This window comes from Platalea leucorodia (assembly GCF_965183815.1).
Source record: "Platalea leucorodia genome assembly, chromosome: 11".
NCBI classification, from domain to species: Eukaryota; Metazoa; Chordata; class Aves; order Pelecaniformes; family Threskiornithidae; genus Platalea; species Platalea leucorodia.
Genome location: NC_138833.1, coordinates 8,258,792 through 8,273,451, shown reverse-complemented (window position 1 = coordinate 8,273,451; position 14,660 = coordinate 8,258,792). Strand labels below are relative to the sequence as shown.

General features: G+C 56.8%; 1 protein-coding gene across 1 annotated transcript; it reads left to right on the top strand.

Moving 5' to 3' along the window:
* Positions 1-5,377: 5,377 nt before the first annotated feature.
* Positions 5,378-13,530, top strand: LOC309596193 (uncharacterized protein; the record flags this gene model as incomplete). Its single annotated transcript, XM_082324036.1, is given in 5 exon segments — positions 5,378-7,834; positions 7,954-8,029; positions 10,445-10,839; positions 10,841-11,017; positions 11,020-13,530. Coding segments are annotated over 5 exon segments (5,616 nt in total).
* Between the last annotated feature and the right edge of the window lie 1,130 nt (positions 13,531-14,660).

The window sequence follows — 14,660 nt, the reverse complement described above, 5'->3', positions numbered from 1 at the left end:
CTGGCCTTCTGAAAATGAGTCCCACTGCTTAGATTGGATTTAAAGGCTTGGGGTTTTTGTTGTGAGGAATTTCTGGGCTTGGGGCTTGTTATTTGAAGCATGTGTGAGGAAGTTAATCAATTTATGCGCTGTCATGTAGTCGTAAACATCGAATTAATGGTTGCAGGGTCACGTATCTTTCAAATTGCCAACGTGCTGAAGAAGGATGACGATGTCTTTGAGCTGATACTGATGACTGAGTCTTTAACTGAGCTGTATATTGCTTCTGCCCTTTAGAACATTTTAAGTTTCTTGACGTGAGCGTGATGAGCAGAGAAGTCTCTATGCGTGCATCCGTGTTGTGATCCTTGTTCTCCATCAGGAGAAGTTGTGGGCACAACATTTCTTTCAACGATGTCTGTCTGCAAAGTGATCTTCCCTGTTGCGTGATGTTTGAGCCCGCTGGAGCATTCTGTCTGCACAGAGACAGGGCAGGTGGGAGAGTTCGCTGTGGTATAGTTTGAAATGTGTAACAGGTAGGAGTCAATGTTCAGTTTCTCCTAGCTGTTACATGGGTCCCATAGTTGTGGTCCTGTGCATTTTCCTTTTCTTATTGTCCAAAGAAATTACTTGGAGAACTGTGGCTGTGGTCTTTGGTGGGAACTCCTCTGTGACCCTCCTGCGTACTTTCTACCAACTAGATACTCTTCTTGTGTACCTGCTACAGTTGACAGAATCTGAAATGTTAAGCTAGGATTGCTTCACTTCTGTAGGTTTCACAGTCCTTCTGTGTTTCTTCTCATGTTCCAAAACTGGGCGTCAGTATGGCCTTCAGTATGGCCGTCAGTAAGTCCTTAGAAGTTGAGATCTGTTAAAATTATCAGGGGGAAGGAGCAGTTTGCATCCGTAGCTTGAAGGGTTACCGCTGCCGAGACAAAGAGTTTGATATACATCTGTTTCCCTAAGATGTCCCTGAAGGAAACGCTCTTTCACCTGTGACTGACGCACGGCCAAAAGTTGGGTATTGTCCATGGTTCAAGTAAAGGCTGAGAATGCAGAGCAAGGGGGGTGAGAGGCTGGTTACCAACCATGGAGGTGGGTGGATCAATGTGGTTTTGGCTGGGCACTGGTTTGATTTCATGCCTGGTGCCAAGGCCTGTGCCATTTGTGCTGTGACCCTGGCCTCCTTGTCCTGAATGGCAATGGTAGTCCTCTGAGAGTAAAGTATTTGAGCATAAGTGTGTACCCAGAACAATGTTATATGCGTGGAATGGCTTATAACTCCCGTGTGAAACCTCCTTTATTCATCTGTGTTTCCCTGGAACTTTGCGATGTAGAGTTTCTTCACAGTTCTAATTAGACTTTCTTTCAGGCCTTTGTTTCCTGGAAGGTCATGGTTCCTTTTCTCATTTCTGGACAGTGCTTTTGCATTTGAAACCGACGGTGTTGTTTTTTAGAAATACTTCAGCCACATGCAACAGAATTTGAGGTGTGAGGAGAATGAAGCAGGAGCTAAAAGAGAATGTGTTGTAATTTCTGAGAAGACAGCTTGAGAAAGAGGCCGATGATAAGGTGTTTACACTTAGGGCTTCATATTTGTGTGAGAGGAGCACGCCACACAGGAGAATACTTGCTGATGAGAGCCAATGACTATTTCTTAAAATGAACCCCCCGCTACTATGTAGTCCAGAGGGAGACTTTAGGGCCAGACTTGAGACTTCAGTGACTTCCAGGTGGTCTGAGGGATGAATTTCAACACCCACAGTTGGAGACCAAGAAGACTTCCTGGGGAGTTTCTCTGACAACCCTTGCTCTTCTAATGCTTCCTTGCCTTGCTTGTCTGTTGTATGTTTTTGTTTTTCTTTCCCTGGTCTCATACGTACGTAGCTTTACTTGTGATTATCAGCATGGCTTGGTTTAGCAATGCAGCGTGTGTTAGTGCCTCTTACTCCTGCTACAGGGGTTGTGAAAGGCAGGAGAGGTGAGGGTATCTTTGTGTTCTGTTTTTGTTGGGGGGAATAGATGTAAGCATGAGCATAGTAGAAGTGGCATCTCTGTGGAACAGCATGTGTGATAAACCATTACCCATAAACCATTAATTTGATGACCTGTTCTCTGTTGGATGACCTCTCATCTTGTGTTTTGGCCGTTTATCATTCGTGTGCTTTAGAAGCCTTCTGTTTCTTCTGAGAATGTTGGTGAGCAGAGAACCGTACCTCCCTTCTTGGTGTGCTCGTAGTGCATCATCCTCTGACGATATGTTTTTGTCACTTATGAGAAGGTCAGAAGCAAACCTGCAAGTTGTGTAGGGTTGGAGTGAAGAGATGGGAGCTCTGTGGGGGGTAGGTATAGCAGAAGAGATGGTAATTTCCCTGCTTATCACAGTTAACAGAACCGTGTGCCTAGTGGAGTACCATGCGATTTGAGTTGCTTGTGCTCAGTAAGTTCCCGTATGCACCTTTGAGGTTTACAGCTGCAAAAGGGAAGGCTTTCATAGACATATGTGTTCACACAATTGGAGAGATATGGATTTGACAAATGGTCTCTTAGATGGATGAGAAACTGTCTGGATGGCTGCATCCAAAGAGTTCTAGTCAATGGCTCAATGTCCAGGTGGAAACCTGTTATGTGTGGTGTCCCTCACGGGTGTGTACTTGCATCAACAATATTAATATCTTCATAGGCAGTGGGATTGAGTGCACCCTCAGCAAGCTTGTGGACAACACCAAGCTGAGTGGTGCCGTTGATTTGCTGGGGGAAGGGATGGCATCTAGAGGGACCTTGAAAGGCTGGACTTTCAGTGCTGGCAGTACTGGTGGGTGACAAATGGGACATACGCTGGCAATGTGCACTTGCTGCCCAGAAAGCCAGTCGTATCCTGGGCTGCATCACAAGCAGTCTGGTGGTTCTCTCCCTCCACTCCGCTTTCGTGAGAGCCCACCTGGAGTACTGCATGCAGTTCTGGGGCCCACAGGAAAAGAAAGATATGGACCCCTCAGAGTAGGTCCAGAGGAGGACTATGAAACTGGTCAAAGGGCGGTGGAACGTCTGTGTTATGAAGAAGGGCTGAGAGAGTTGAGGTTCTTCATCCTGGAGCAGAGAAGGCTCTGGGGAGACCTTGTTGCAGCTTTTCAATATATAAAGGGGGCTTCTGAGAAAGACAGAGAAAGAGGTTTTACCGGGGCCTGTCGTGACAGGACAAGGAGCAAGGGTTTTAGACTGAAAGTCGGTAAGTTTAGATTGGAGAGAACGAAGAAATGTTTTACGATGAGCGTGGTGAGAGACTGGACCAGGTTTCCCAGAGAAGTTGTTTATGTGCCACTATTGAAAGGGTTGAAGGTCAGGTTGGACGGGGCTCTGAGCAATTTGATCTAGCGAAGGATGTCCCTGCCCATGGTACGTGGGTTGGACTAGATGATCTTTCAAGGTCCCTTCCAACTCAAACCATTCTATGACTGTATGAAAGACTCAACATGGCTTTGCCCTTCACGTGTGAAGACACAAATGAAGTTCCTTCTTTTGTGAATCAGAAACACAATACTAAAGGTCGTTCTGCAATTTTAGCATAGAGCTATACACATATTACCTTTGGGGTGATATGTTTCTCAGTGTAATCGTTCTTCTCCCTACAAGAAAAACCAGCAGCAGGGCAAAGCTCAGAGACTTACATGAGCAGGAAGGATTGGAGGGAAGACGGAAGCCCCTTGCAGATCTGGTGTGACAGGACTGAAGTGACTTTTGCTTCCTTCTGTCTGTGAGTACGTATGGATTACTCCGTCATGAATATTTCCTGGTTTGACAGGTGGACTGTTAGATGGATAAGGAACTGTCTGGATGGCCTTGTCCAAAGAGTTATTGTCAATGTCTCAATGTCCAGGCGGAAACCAGTTATGTGTGGTGTCCATCAAGGGACCGTACCTGGACCAATACAATTTGGTATCTTCATAGGCAGTGGCATTGAGTTCACCCTCAGCAAGCTTGCAGACAACATGAAGCTGAGTGGTGGCGTTGATTTGCTAGAGGGAAGGGATGCCATCCAGAGTGAACTTGACAGGCTGGAGAAGTGGGCCTGTGTGAATCTCATGAAGCTGGAAAATGCCAAGTGCAAGGTCCTGTCGTGACAGGAAAAGGGGTAATGGTTTTAAACTGAAAGGGGGTAGGTTTAGATTGGACATAAAGAAGAAATGTTTTACGATGAGCGTGGTGAGAGACTGGAAGAGGTTTCCCAGAGAAGTTGTGGATACGCCACCACTGAAAGTGCTCAAGATCAGGTTGGACGGGGCTTTCAGCAATTTGATCTAGTGAAGGATGTCCCTGCTGTTGTCAGAGGAGTGGATTAGATAATCTTTCAAGGTCCCTTCCAACCCAAACCTATGATTCTGTGAAAGACTTGATATAGCTTTGTCCCTCAAGTATGGCGATGCAAAACAGGAACTTCTTTTCTGAATCAGAAACACAATACTAAAGGTCATTCTGCTATCTTAACATAGAGATACACATATTACCTTTGGGGTGATATGTTTCTCAGTGTAATCCTTCTTCTCCCTACAAGAAAAAGCAACAATAGGGCAAAGGTCAGAGACTTACATGAGCAGGAAGGATTGGAGGGAAGACGGAAGCCCCTTGCAGATCTGGTGTGACAGGATTGAAGTGACTTTTGCTTCCTTCTGTCTGTGAGTACGTATGGATTACTCCGTCATGAATATTTCCTCCTTGGTATTTGTCCCAGGGAAGCAAAGGAGAACACAAAATACCTGGCAGAGTGCTAAAAAGCTCTTAAACTCTTCCCTAGCTGTAATAGCATTTCTTGCTCTTCTAGTTCCCTCTTGATTTTTATTAAGGGCAGCTGAGTTCCTTTATTTCTTGCTCTGCCGTGAAGATTTCCCTCTGCCTGCTCACAGCGACTCAAGGAGACGACCTAAAGGACCGGACAGCGTGTCTCCCTTTTCAACGCCTGTGGAGTTGCAGCAAGGCAATGCCTCTGAAATTCCGGATTCGAATGAAGGAGAGAGCCCAAAGCTGGATGCAGCCGCAAAGCCCCGGTGAAAAGCCCGGGCCCCTGCGAGCGCGGCCATCAGCCGGCTGCGGTGGCGTCGCGGCGCCTCCGGGTGCCGCTGTTGGCCGACGCGGAGCGGCGCCGGAGCCCGAGCCGCAGCCGCAGCCGGAGCCGGAGGCGCCGCAGCGTCCTGCCCCCCAGGCTGCTCGCTCGCACGGCGCCGGCCGGAGCGGCAGCGGCACGGGCAGCAGAGGCGAGAGGCGGCGCGGCGCGGGGAGCAGCGGCGTCCGAGCCGGCGGCGAGATCGCTGCCCGCCGGCGGCCCCTGCGCTCGCTGCGGCGAGGGGCTGGCAGGGAGGGAGGGCAGCGGCAGGAGGGAGGAGCGCGGCGAGCGCTGCCGAGGATGGCGGGCAGGCAGAGGCAGAGGCAGAGGGCGAGCCGGCGGCGAGCAGGCGGGCGAGTGCTGCTGCCCGCTTTGCTGCTGTGCTTGTGCTGCCGGGCGGCGCCGGAGCGGATCCGCTACGCCATCCCCGAGGAGCTGGGCAGAGGCTCGCTGGTGGGGCCGCTGGCGCGGGACCTGGGGCTGAGCCCGGCGGAGCTGCCGGCACGCAAGCTGCGGCTCAGCGCGGAGAAGCAATACTTCGGCGTGAGCGGGGAGAGCGGGAACCTGTACGTGAGCGAGAGGCTGGACCGGGAGGAGATGTGCGGCGAGTCGGCGTCCTGCTCCGTCAGCTTCGAGGCGCTGGTGCAGAACCCGCTGAACGTGTTCCACGTCGAGGTGGCCATCCAGGACATCAACGACAACTCCCCGGCCTTCAGCAAGCCTGCTCTGGACCTCGAGATCACAGAGCTGACGCTTCCCGGTGCTCGTTTCCCGCTGGAGATGGCCCGAGACGCGGACGTGGGCAGCAACTCGCTGCTGACTTACGAGCTCGCTAGCAACCCGTCCTTCAGTCTGGCCGTGAAGGAGAGCCCGGATGGAAGCAAGCAGCCGGAATTAGTGCTGGAGAGAGCGCTGGACCGTGAGAAGCAGAGCTCCTTTCAGCTGGTGCTGACGGCGGCGGACGGCGGGGACCCCGTGAGGTCCGGGACTGTGCAGGTTCGCGTCAACGTGACGGACGCCAACGACAACGCGCCCGCGTTCAGTAAAAGCGTCTACGAGGCGCGAGTGCGGGAGAATCTGCCGGCGGGGTCGCTGGTGCTGCGGGTGCGGGCCACGGATGCGGACGCGGGCTCCAACGGGCGGGTCTCCTACTCCTTCGGCAACGTCCCGCAGGGCGTCCGCGCGATGTTCAGCGTCGAGAGCGAGAGCGGCGAGGTGAGGACGGCGGGGCCCCTCGATTTCGAGGAGAAGAGCAAGTACAGCTTCGGCCTGGAGGCGAGGGACGGCGGCGGGCTCACGGCTCACTGCAAGGTGCAGATAGACGTCACGGACGAGAACGACAACGCGCCCGAAATCACGGTGTTGTCGGTGTCGAGCCCGGTGCCCGAGGACGCGCCGGCCGGCACGGTGGTGGCGCTGGTGAAAGTGCGGGACCGGGACTCCGGGGAGAACGGCCAGGTGTCGTGCGAGCTGTCGGGCGAGGCGCCGCTGTCGATCGTGGCGTCGTCGGGCGGCTCGTACAAGGTGGTGACGGCGATGGCGCTGGACCGGGAGCAGGCGGCCGAGCACCGGGTGACGGTGGTGGCCAGGGACCGGGGCAGCCCGGCGCTGTCCAGCGGCGCGGCGCTGGTGCTGGAGGTGTCGGACGTGAACGACAACGCGCCGGTGTTCGAGGAGGCCGCCTACAGCGCCTACGTGGCGGAGAACAACGCGGCGGGCGCGCCGGTGCTGCGCGTGCGCGCGCGGGACGCGGACGCGGGCGCCAACGGGCGCGTGAGCTACTGGCTGGCGGGCGGCAGCGCGGGCGCGGCGGGCGCGGCGCCGTACGTGTCGGTGGAGGCGCGGAGCGGCGCGGTGTACGCGCAGCGCTCCTTCGACTACGAGCAGTGCCGCGAGTTCGCGGTGGCGGTGCGGGCGCAGGACGGCGGGGCGCCGGCGCGGAGCTCGACGGCGACGGTGCGCGTCTTCGTGCTGGACCGCAACGACAACGCGCCGCGGGTGCTGTGGCCGGCGGCGGGCGCGGGGGCGGCGGGCGCGGGCGCGGCCCCGGCGCCGTTCGAGGTGGTGCCGCGGTCGGCCGAGGCCGGGTACCTGGTGGCCAAGGTGGTGGCGGTGGACGCGGACGCGGGGCGCAACGCGTGGCTGTCGTACGAGCTGGTGCAGGCGGCGGAGCCGGCGCTGTTCCGCGTGGGGCTGCACAGCGGCGAGGTGCGGACGGCGCGGGCCGTGTCGGAGAGGGACGCGGCGAAGCAGCGGCTGGTGGCCGTGGTGAAGGACCACGGGCAGCCGGCGCTGTCGGCCACGGCCACGCTGCACGTGGTGCTGGCCGAGAGCTTGCAGGAGGCGCTGCCGGAGCTGAGCGAGCGGGCGGCGGGCGCGGACTCGCCGGCGGAGCTGCAGTTCTACCTGGTGCTGGCGCTGGCGCTCCTCTGCGCCCTGTTCCTGCTGAGCGTGGCGCTGGCCGTGCTGGCGCGGGTGCGCCGGGCCGGGCCGCCCGCCGTGCTGCGCTGCCTGGGCGCGCAGCGCTTCTCCGTGGCCGGCGCCGCCTTCCCGGCCGACTTCTGCGAGGGCACCTTGCCCTACTCCTACAACCTGTGCGTGGCGCCGGGCCGCGCCGTCGCCGAGGGCGCTTGGCTGCCGCCGCCGCTGCCCAGCCTGCCCGCGGAGGAGCTTCTGGGCGGGGAGCCCTGCGGGAAGCGGAGCCCGAGCAGCAGCGCCGGCGCGGGAGAGCCGCCCGCGGAGCCCGACGCACCGCAGGTCTGTAAGCCCGCGCTCTCTCGCTCTTCTCCTTGCGCCTTTCTCAACCCCCGTCCCTATCGCCCCGCGTTTTCCCCGACTGCCGTGACTGGCAAGTGCTGATCCGTGTCTCCGTGAAGAAAGCAACGCAGTATCCCCCTTCCGCTCTCAACAGGCAGCTGGCGGCGGCCCTTCTTGCTTCTTCGGTGCTGACGGGTTCGGGTTCACCTGAGAGCTTTTGACTTCAACGCTCGTTTGAGCTGGCAGCGGTGAATTTGTTAAATTAACGATTCTGCATGACAAGATCGGGAAACTTGAACCTGGTTGATAGGTGGATGCTGGGAAGCCGTTGGTTTCCCAAAGGAAAGGTGCGTGTGGCTCCATGAGTGGAGAAGTTGCTGGTTGTTGCTCCCTAGTGAATGTACCCCTCTTCCACCGAGTGCCCTCTCATCTTTTGGAAGAAGGCTGCTGCAGAAATGGCAGCACTAATGGGATGGAGAAATATTCGCCAGGCATGATTTTTCCGAGTTCTTTGTACAGTTATTTCCGATTTTAGGGGTGAAGATTTTACCTTCCTCAAACGTGCATGTTTTCTCCACATAAGGAGAAGTTACGAGTTGTTCCTCCCTGACGAAGGAGGAGAGTGTCGCCCATCTTTTGGGGTAAGGCTTCTGCAGGAATGGTAGCCCAGGTGGGACGGGTTAATTTGTCCAGGCATTGTTTCTCTCTGCCTTTTTTTCTCTCTTTGTTTTCCTTCCATACTGGGTGGTAGTTCCCTTGTGTTTTACCGTTCCTGACCTCTCTTTCATAGACATGTGAAGGGGTAGAAGGAGATCTGAATGAAAAAAAGAAAAAACCCTAGGGTATTGTATTTCAGAGCCTGTTTTCTTTCCCTATCCCCTTTTCCCAACTGGAAGTACTTGGACCTGGTTGATCGCATTGACAGGGTAATACTGGACTGAGGAACTGGGTCTCTCAGCCACTTTTTGCACTAGTTGTTGTGCCTGCCTGTTTTGCCAGGGGAGGCTATAGGCATCCTGAGAACATCTCTGAAATGACAAGCACCTTTGCAAAACGTCATCAATTAGGCACTTGAATAGAGTGCACTTGCACCTTTACAAATGGTCTGCAAGGTTCAGGGTGTGCAGCTGTACTTGTCTTCTCCTGCTCTCCTACAGTCACCTTTTTGTTGAAAAGGTGTCCTACCAACATGAAGACTCAAGGATTAGATGAAAATTTCACTAATAAGCATCAATCTTTTATTCAGTGATATCTGAGAAAACCAAAGCCCCTTCTTCGTCTTTCAAGCCGTAGAATTACTTGGATGAATGTACATCTATATGTATTGATGAATTAATGTGGCCAATTAAAAAGGGAAATCCCACGTTAAAGTCCGTCAACTTTGCTTTTCCAGTATTAGCTGTACCTGTACCACCATTGTAATGCAACTCAATTGCTCCCATGCAGTTCAAAAATACTGTTGAAAACAGACGCATATCCAGAAAACAAGCGTACCAGAAGAAGTTGCAAGAAATCAATTCTGTCGTGGTGCTGCTTATCATCCTCCCTTTTGCTCGTGTTGGCTACAGAACAGGCACAGGAGCGGGGGCAGATGTACCTGTTATTCTTCTTGCTGTACTCGCAAAGGCATTTGCCCTGCAGTTTGCGTGGAGCCGAGCAGATGGTTCTGGCCAGGTTCACTGCAGGTGCCTCCTGCCTCCTGGCCACTTGTAGTACAATCAGTGCGGAGCGATGAGGTGACCTAGAGCCTGAAAGCGGGGTGGGTGGGAGAGAAGGAGTTTGGAGCAGTAGGGGAGCCTCCTCCTGTACCGTGTCCCCAGGAAGGTCTTGTCGGGAGAAATGCCAGAGCACCAGGCAGGTGCCTGAGCAAGCCCCCCCTCCTCAGGAGCTGTAGGGGCTGAGGGGGCTTAGATTCTGTGTTTCAGCTGATTGACCCCACCTTCTTGAGCCCTTAAATGCCTGATCTGAGTCAGTGATGGCGGATTAGTTAATTTGTAGCGTGTTCTGTATGAAGGGAAGTATTGAAAGAAAAGTTCCTGCTGCTTCAGTTAATGAGTCTGCTATTTCTCGTTCTGTGTGTGTGTCTGAATATCACGTTCTGTGTTTCAGAGGGTGTTTTCTTTTCCTATCCTTGTATCAGCCATTCAAGCATGACGGCTACGAAACTTGGTGGTGGGGACTGTGCGTTTGGAGTAATAGGATCAAACTCATAATATTCTGCACGTCATATGAAGACAAATTATGTTACTTTACATAAATTTACAAATTATGTTACTTTACACCATTAGCAAGTAATTTTTCTTATGTGGTAGAAATACCACGCCCACGGGAGGCCTCTGCCTTCCTCCTGGTTGTGATCACCTTGATGAAAAGGCAGTCGGGTCGTTAAAGACAAGGCAGCTTAGAGAAAAGCCAATGCAGGAAATCACCGGTCTCCATTTGAGGGCGGATCTTCGTTGCTCCTTTGTTCTGTTGGTCGAGATATGGGCAATTAACGTGGGTGGTGGCATTCCAGTATGAGACACTTTTGATCTGCAGAAAGCAGATCTGTGCAATTCGTGGCAGAGATTGTGCTTTTGCACTAATGGAATAAGACTCGTAATATTCCAGACGTCATCTTAAGACAACTTTATATATGTTATATCACCATTACAAAACCATTTTTCCCGTGCGGTGGAAATAAGACAACAACGGGAGGCATGTTATTTCTTTCTGGTCGTGGTGGCCTGGAGGATGAAAGAAGAGATGGTCTCGGGAAAAGCCACGGCTTTTGCGTCACCGGTGGACGGGAAGCGATGTGTCCGTGGGGACGGTGCCGTCCCCGCGAGCTGCCCGTGGGAAAGGCCGGGCGGGCAGCGGTCGGCAGCGCTCGGTGCCTGCAGTGCCGGGAGGAGGCTGCGGGCGCCGCTGTTGACCGAGGAGGAGCGAGAGGAAGGCCGGAGCGCTGCAGGCAGCCCCGCCCGCTGCGGCCCGGCTCGCTCGCTGGCTGGCTGGCTGGCTGGCTCGGCGGCCGGGCGGTCTGCGAGCGTCCCCGCGGTGCGGAGCCGTGCTGCAGCGAGGCGGAGGGGCCGGCGGCAGCGGCCGGGAGCGGCGAGCAGGAGCGGGCGCCGTAGCCGGATCGGGAGCCGGATCGTCGGTGGGCGGCGGGGAGGTGCCGGCGGTGGTGCGGTGTCGGCGGTGCGGCGGCGGCGGCGATGAGCGCGGCGGGGAGGCGGCGGGGCCGGCGGGAGCGAGCCCTGCTGTGGTGCGTCCTGGTGGCGGCGTGGGAGGCGGCGTGGGGGCAGCTGCGCTACACGGTGCCCGAGGAGCTGCCGAAGGGCTCGTTCGTGGGCGACGTGGCCAAGGACCTGGGGCTGCAGCTGCCCGCGCTCCGCGACCGCGGCGTCCGCATCTTGGACAGAGGCAGGACGCAGTATTTCGCCCTGCACGGGAAGACGGGACATTTGGTGACGGCGGAGAGGATAGACAGAGAGCAGCTGTGCCGGCTGGTGGCGAAATGCGTGCTGCGCTGTGAGGTGATAGTGGAGGGGGAAATGGAAGTTTACGGAATCGAAGTGGAGATCACGGACATAAACGACAACGCGCCCAGCTTCAAGGAGATTGAGCTGGAGGAGAGGATAAGCGAGCTGACAGCCCCGGGATCGCGGTTTCCCCTGGCCGAGGCTCACGACCCGGACGTGGGGTCGAATTCCCTGCAGAGGTACGAGCTGAGCGGCGACGAGCACTTCTCGCTGGCCGTGCAGGCGGGCCCCGGCGGGGAGGAGCGTCCCGAGCTGGTGCTGGCGAAGGCGCTGGACCGGGAGGAGGCGGCGTTTCACGAGGTGGTGCTGCGAGCGAGCGACGGCGGAGAGCCGGCGCGGACGGGCACGGCGCGGATCCGCGTGGCGGTGCTGGACGCGAACGACAACGCGCCCGTGTTCGGCCAGGCGGAGTACACGGTGCGTGTGGCGGAGGACGTGCCCGTGGGCTCCGTCCTCGTCACCCTCACGGCCACCGACGCCGACGAGGGGATGAACGGGCACGTGAAATACTCGCTGAAGAAAGTGTCGGACATGGCACTGGAGATGTTCGAGCTGGACGCCGGGACTGGAGTAATCACGCTGGTGCGGAGCCTGGACTTCGAGGAAGGCGACTCGTACGAACTGGAGGTGCAGGCACGGGACGGCGGAGGTCTTTCTGACACGGCGAAAGTGGCGATCACGGTGACGGACGTCAACGACAACGCGCCCGAACTGACAGTGTCGTCGGCGCTGAGCGCGATCTCTGAGGACGCGCCGCCGGGGACGGTGGTGGCCCTGGTGCACGTGCAGGACCGGGACTCGGGGGCGAACGGGGAGGTGCGGTGCAGCCTCGCCGAGCGGCTGCCGTTCCGCCTGGAGAGGTCGTTTGATAATTACTACCGCGTGGTGACGGCGAGGGAGCTGGACCGGGAGGAGGTGTCGGAGTACAACGTGACGGTGCGGGCGGCGGACGGCGGGTCGCCGGCGCTGTGGAGCAGCGCGGTGCTGGCGCTGCGGGTGCTGGACGTGAACGACAACGCGCCGGTGTTCGCGGAGGCGCGCTACAGCGCCCGGCTGCCCGAGAACAACGCGGCGGGCGCGCTGGTGCTGACGGTGCGGGCGGCGGACGCGGACTGGGGGCAGAACGCGCGCGTGCGGTACCGGCTGTCGGAGGGGCGGGTGCGGGGCGCGCCGCTCTCGTCCTACGTGTCGGTGCAGGCGGAGACGGGCGCGCTGTACGCGCTGCGCTCCTTCGACTACGAGGAGGTGCGCGAGGTGGGGCTGTGGGTGCGGGCGGAGGACGGCGGCGCGCCGGCGCTGAGCAGCAACGTGTCGGTGCGGCTCGTGATCGTGGACGAGAACGACAACGCGCCGCAGGTGCTGTACCCGCCGTCGGCGTCGGCGGCGGGCGCGGGCTGGTCGGGCGTGGAGCTGGCGCCGCGCTCGGCGGAGCCCGGGGCGCTGGTGGCCAAGGTGGTGGCGGTGGACGCGGACGCGGGGCAGAACGCGTGGCTGTCGTACGAGCTGGCGAAGGCGACGGAGCCGGGGCTGTTCCGCGTGGGGCTGCACAGCGGCGAGGTGCGCACGGCGCGGTTCCCGCTGGCCCGCGACGCGGCGCGGCAGAGCCTGGTGGTGGTGGTGAAGGACCACGGGCGGCCGGCGCTGTCGGCCACGGCCACGCTGACGGTGGTGCTGGCCGAGAGCGTGGCCGAGCTGCTGTCGGAGCTGGGCAGCGCGGCGGCGGCGGCGCCGGGCGAGCCGGCCGGCAGCCTGACGCGGTGGCTGGTGGTGGCCGTGGCGGCCGTGTCCTGCCTCTTCCTCGCCTTCCTGCTGCTGCTGCTGGCGCTGCGCCTGCGGCGCTGGCGCCGCTCGCAGCTGCTGGCGGCGGGCAGCGGCGCCTTGCGCGGCGTGCCGGCCTCGCACTTCGTGGGCATCGACGGCGTCCGCGCCTTCCTGCACTCCTACTCGCACGAGGTGTCGCTCACGGCCGACTCGCGCAAGAGCCAGCTCCGCTTGTCGGGCGGCAGCTGCTGCGACACCCTCCCGGCCCGGCCGCCGCCCGGGGAGCCCGCGCCGCTGCTCGGGGAGGACCCCGCCGCCGCCGCCCCGGTGAGTTCCTCTGGCCGGACTTGCTCCGCGGCGCTTCCCTCTGCTGCTTCTCTGCCCTTTCCGCCCCGCGTCCTGTCTCCCGCGTAGGGACAGTATTAGCTCTTCGCAACGGAGCTGTTGCATCATTAGCAAACGGAAGTCTGCCTTATTAGCAAGTTCAGGGATCTTCCCGACAGCAATTGTGCTTGAGGAGGAATGCTAATGGCCCCGTGTCTAACTTCTCTGCTCATCGTTTCCACTCTTCTCAGCCTTTATGTTTCTTCATGATAACGTGGAGAGCAACGAAATGTCTTTGCCTTGGTCCATGCTGCAGAGATATGGTTTGGGAAGAGATATGGGAGCTTTGGGAAGAGCAAACTGTGTAGTCATGACCTGCTAAGCACCTTGGTTATGTATCTTCCCTAAGTGCCATAATCTAGAAGAGTATGTTGTGATCCCTTCCTTTCTGCATGGGTTAACTTCTTGACTCGCTCGTTGTCATGATCCGAAGGTGGGCCTTTGTCTCTGATAATGTATTGAATATGAAATCTGTTACATTTGCTTGACTGTCCTGTATATGCCTGTCATCTTTACAGCTGTAAAGAGAAAGCCTTTCATAGATGTGTTTCCTTAAAATGTCCCTGGAAGAAATGCTCTTGGCTTGTCACATACCAACGGTGAGAAGTGAAATATTATCCATGGTAAAGGAGAAGTCATCTGTCCACCTTTTCTCTGGAGGGGGTCTATCTGCAAATGATGAAGATCATTGACAACCATGCGATCTGTGCATGGTTTGAGAAGAGTCTTGGTGGGGTTGTGTTTGAGGCGGTATGCTGGAGACATGGCATATGTTTTGTTCATTCCTGTGGTTTATTGCTGGCCTTCTGAAAATGAGTCCCACTGCTTAGATTGGATTTAAAGGCTTGGGGTTTTTGTTGTGAGGAATTTCTGGGCTTGGGGCTTGTTATTTGAAGCATGTGTGAGGAAGTTAATCAATTTATGCGCTGTCATGTAGTCGTAAACATCGAATTAATGGTTGCAGAGTCACGTATCTTTCAAATTGCCAATGTGCTGAAGAAGGATGACGATGTCTTTGAGCTGATACTGATGACTGAGTCTTTGAGCTGATACTGATGACTGAGTCTTTAACTGAGCTGTGTATCGCTTCTGCCCTTTAGAACATTTTAAGTTTCTTGACGTGAGTGTGATGAGCAGAGAAGTCTCTATGCATGCATCCG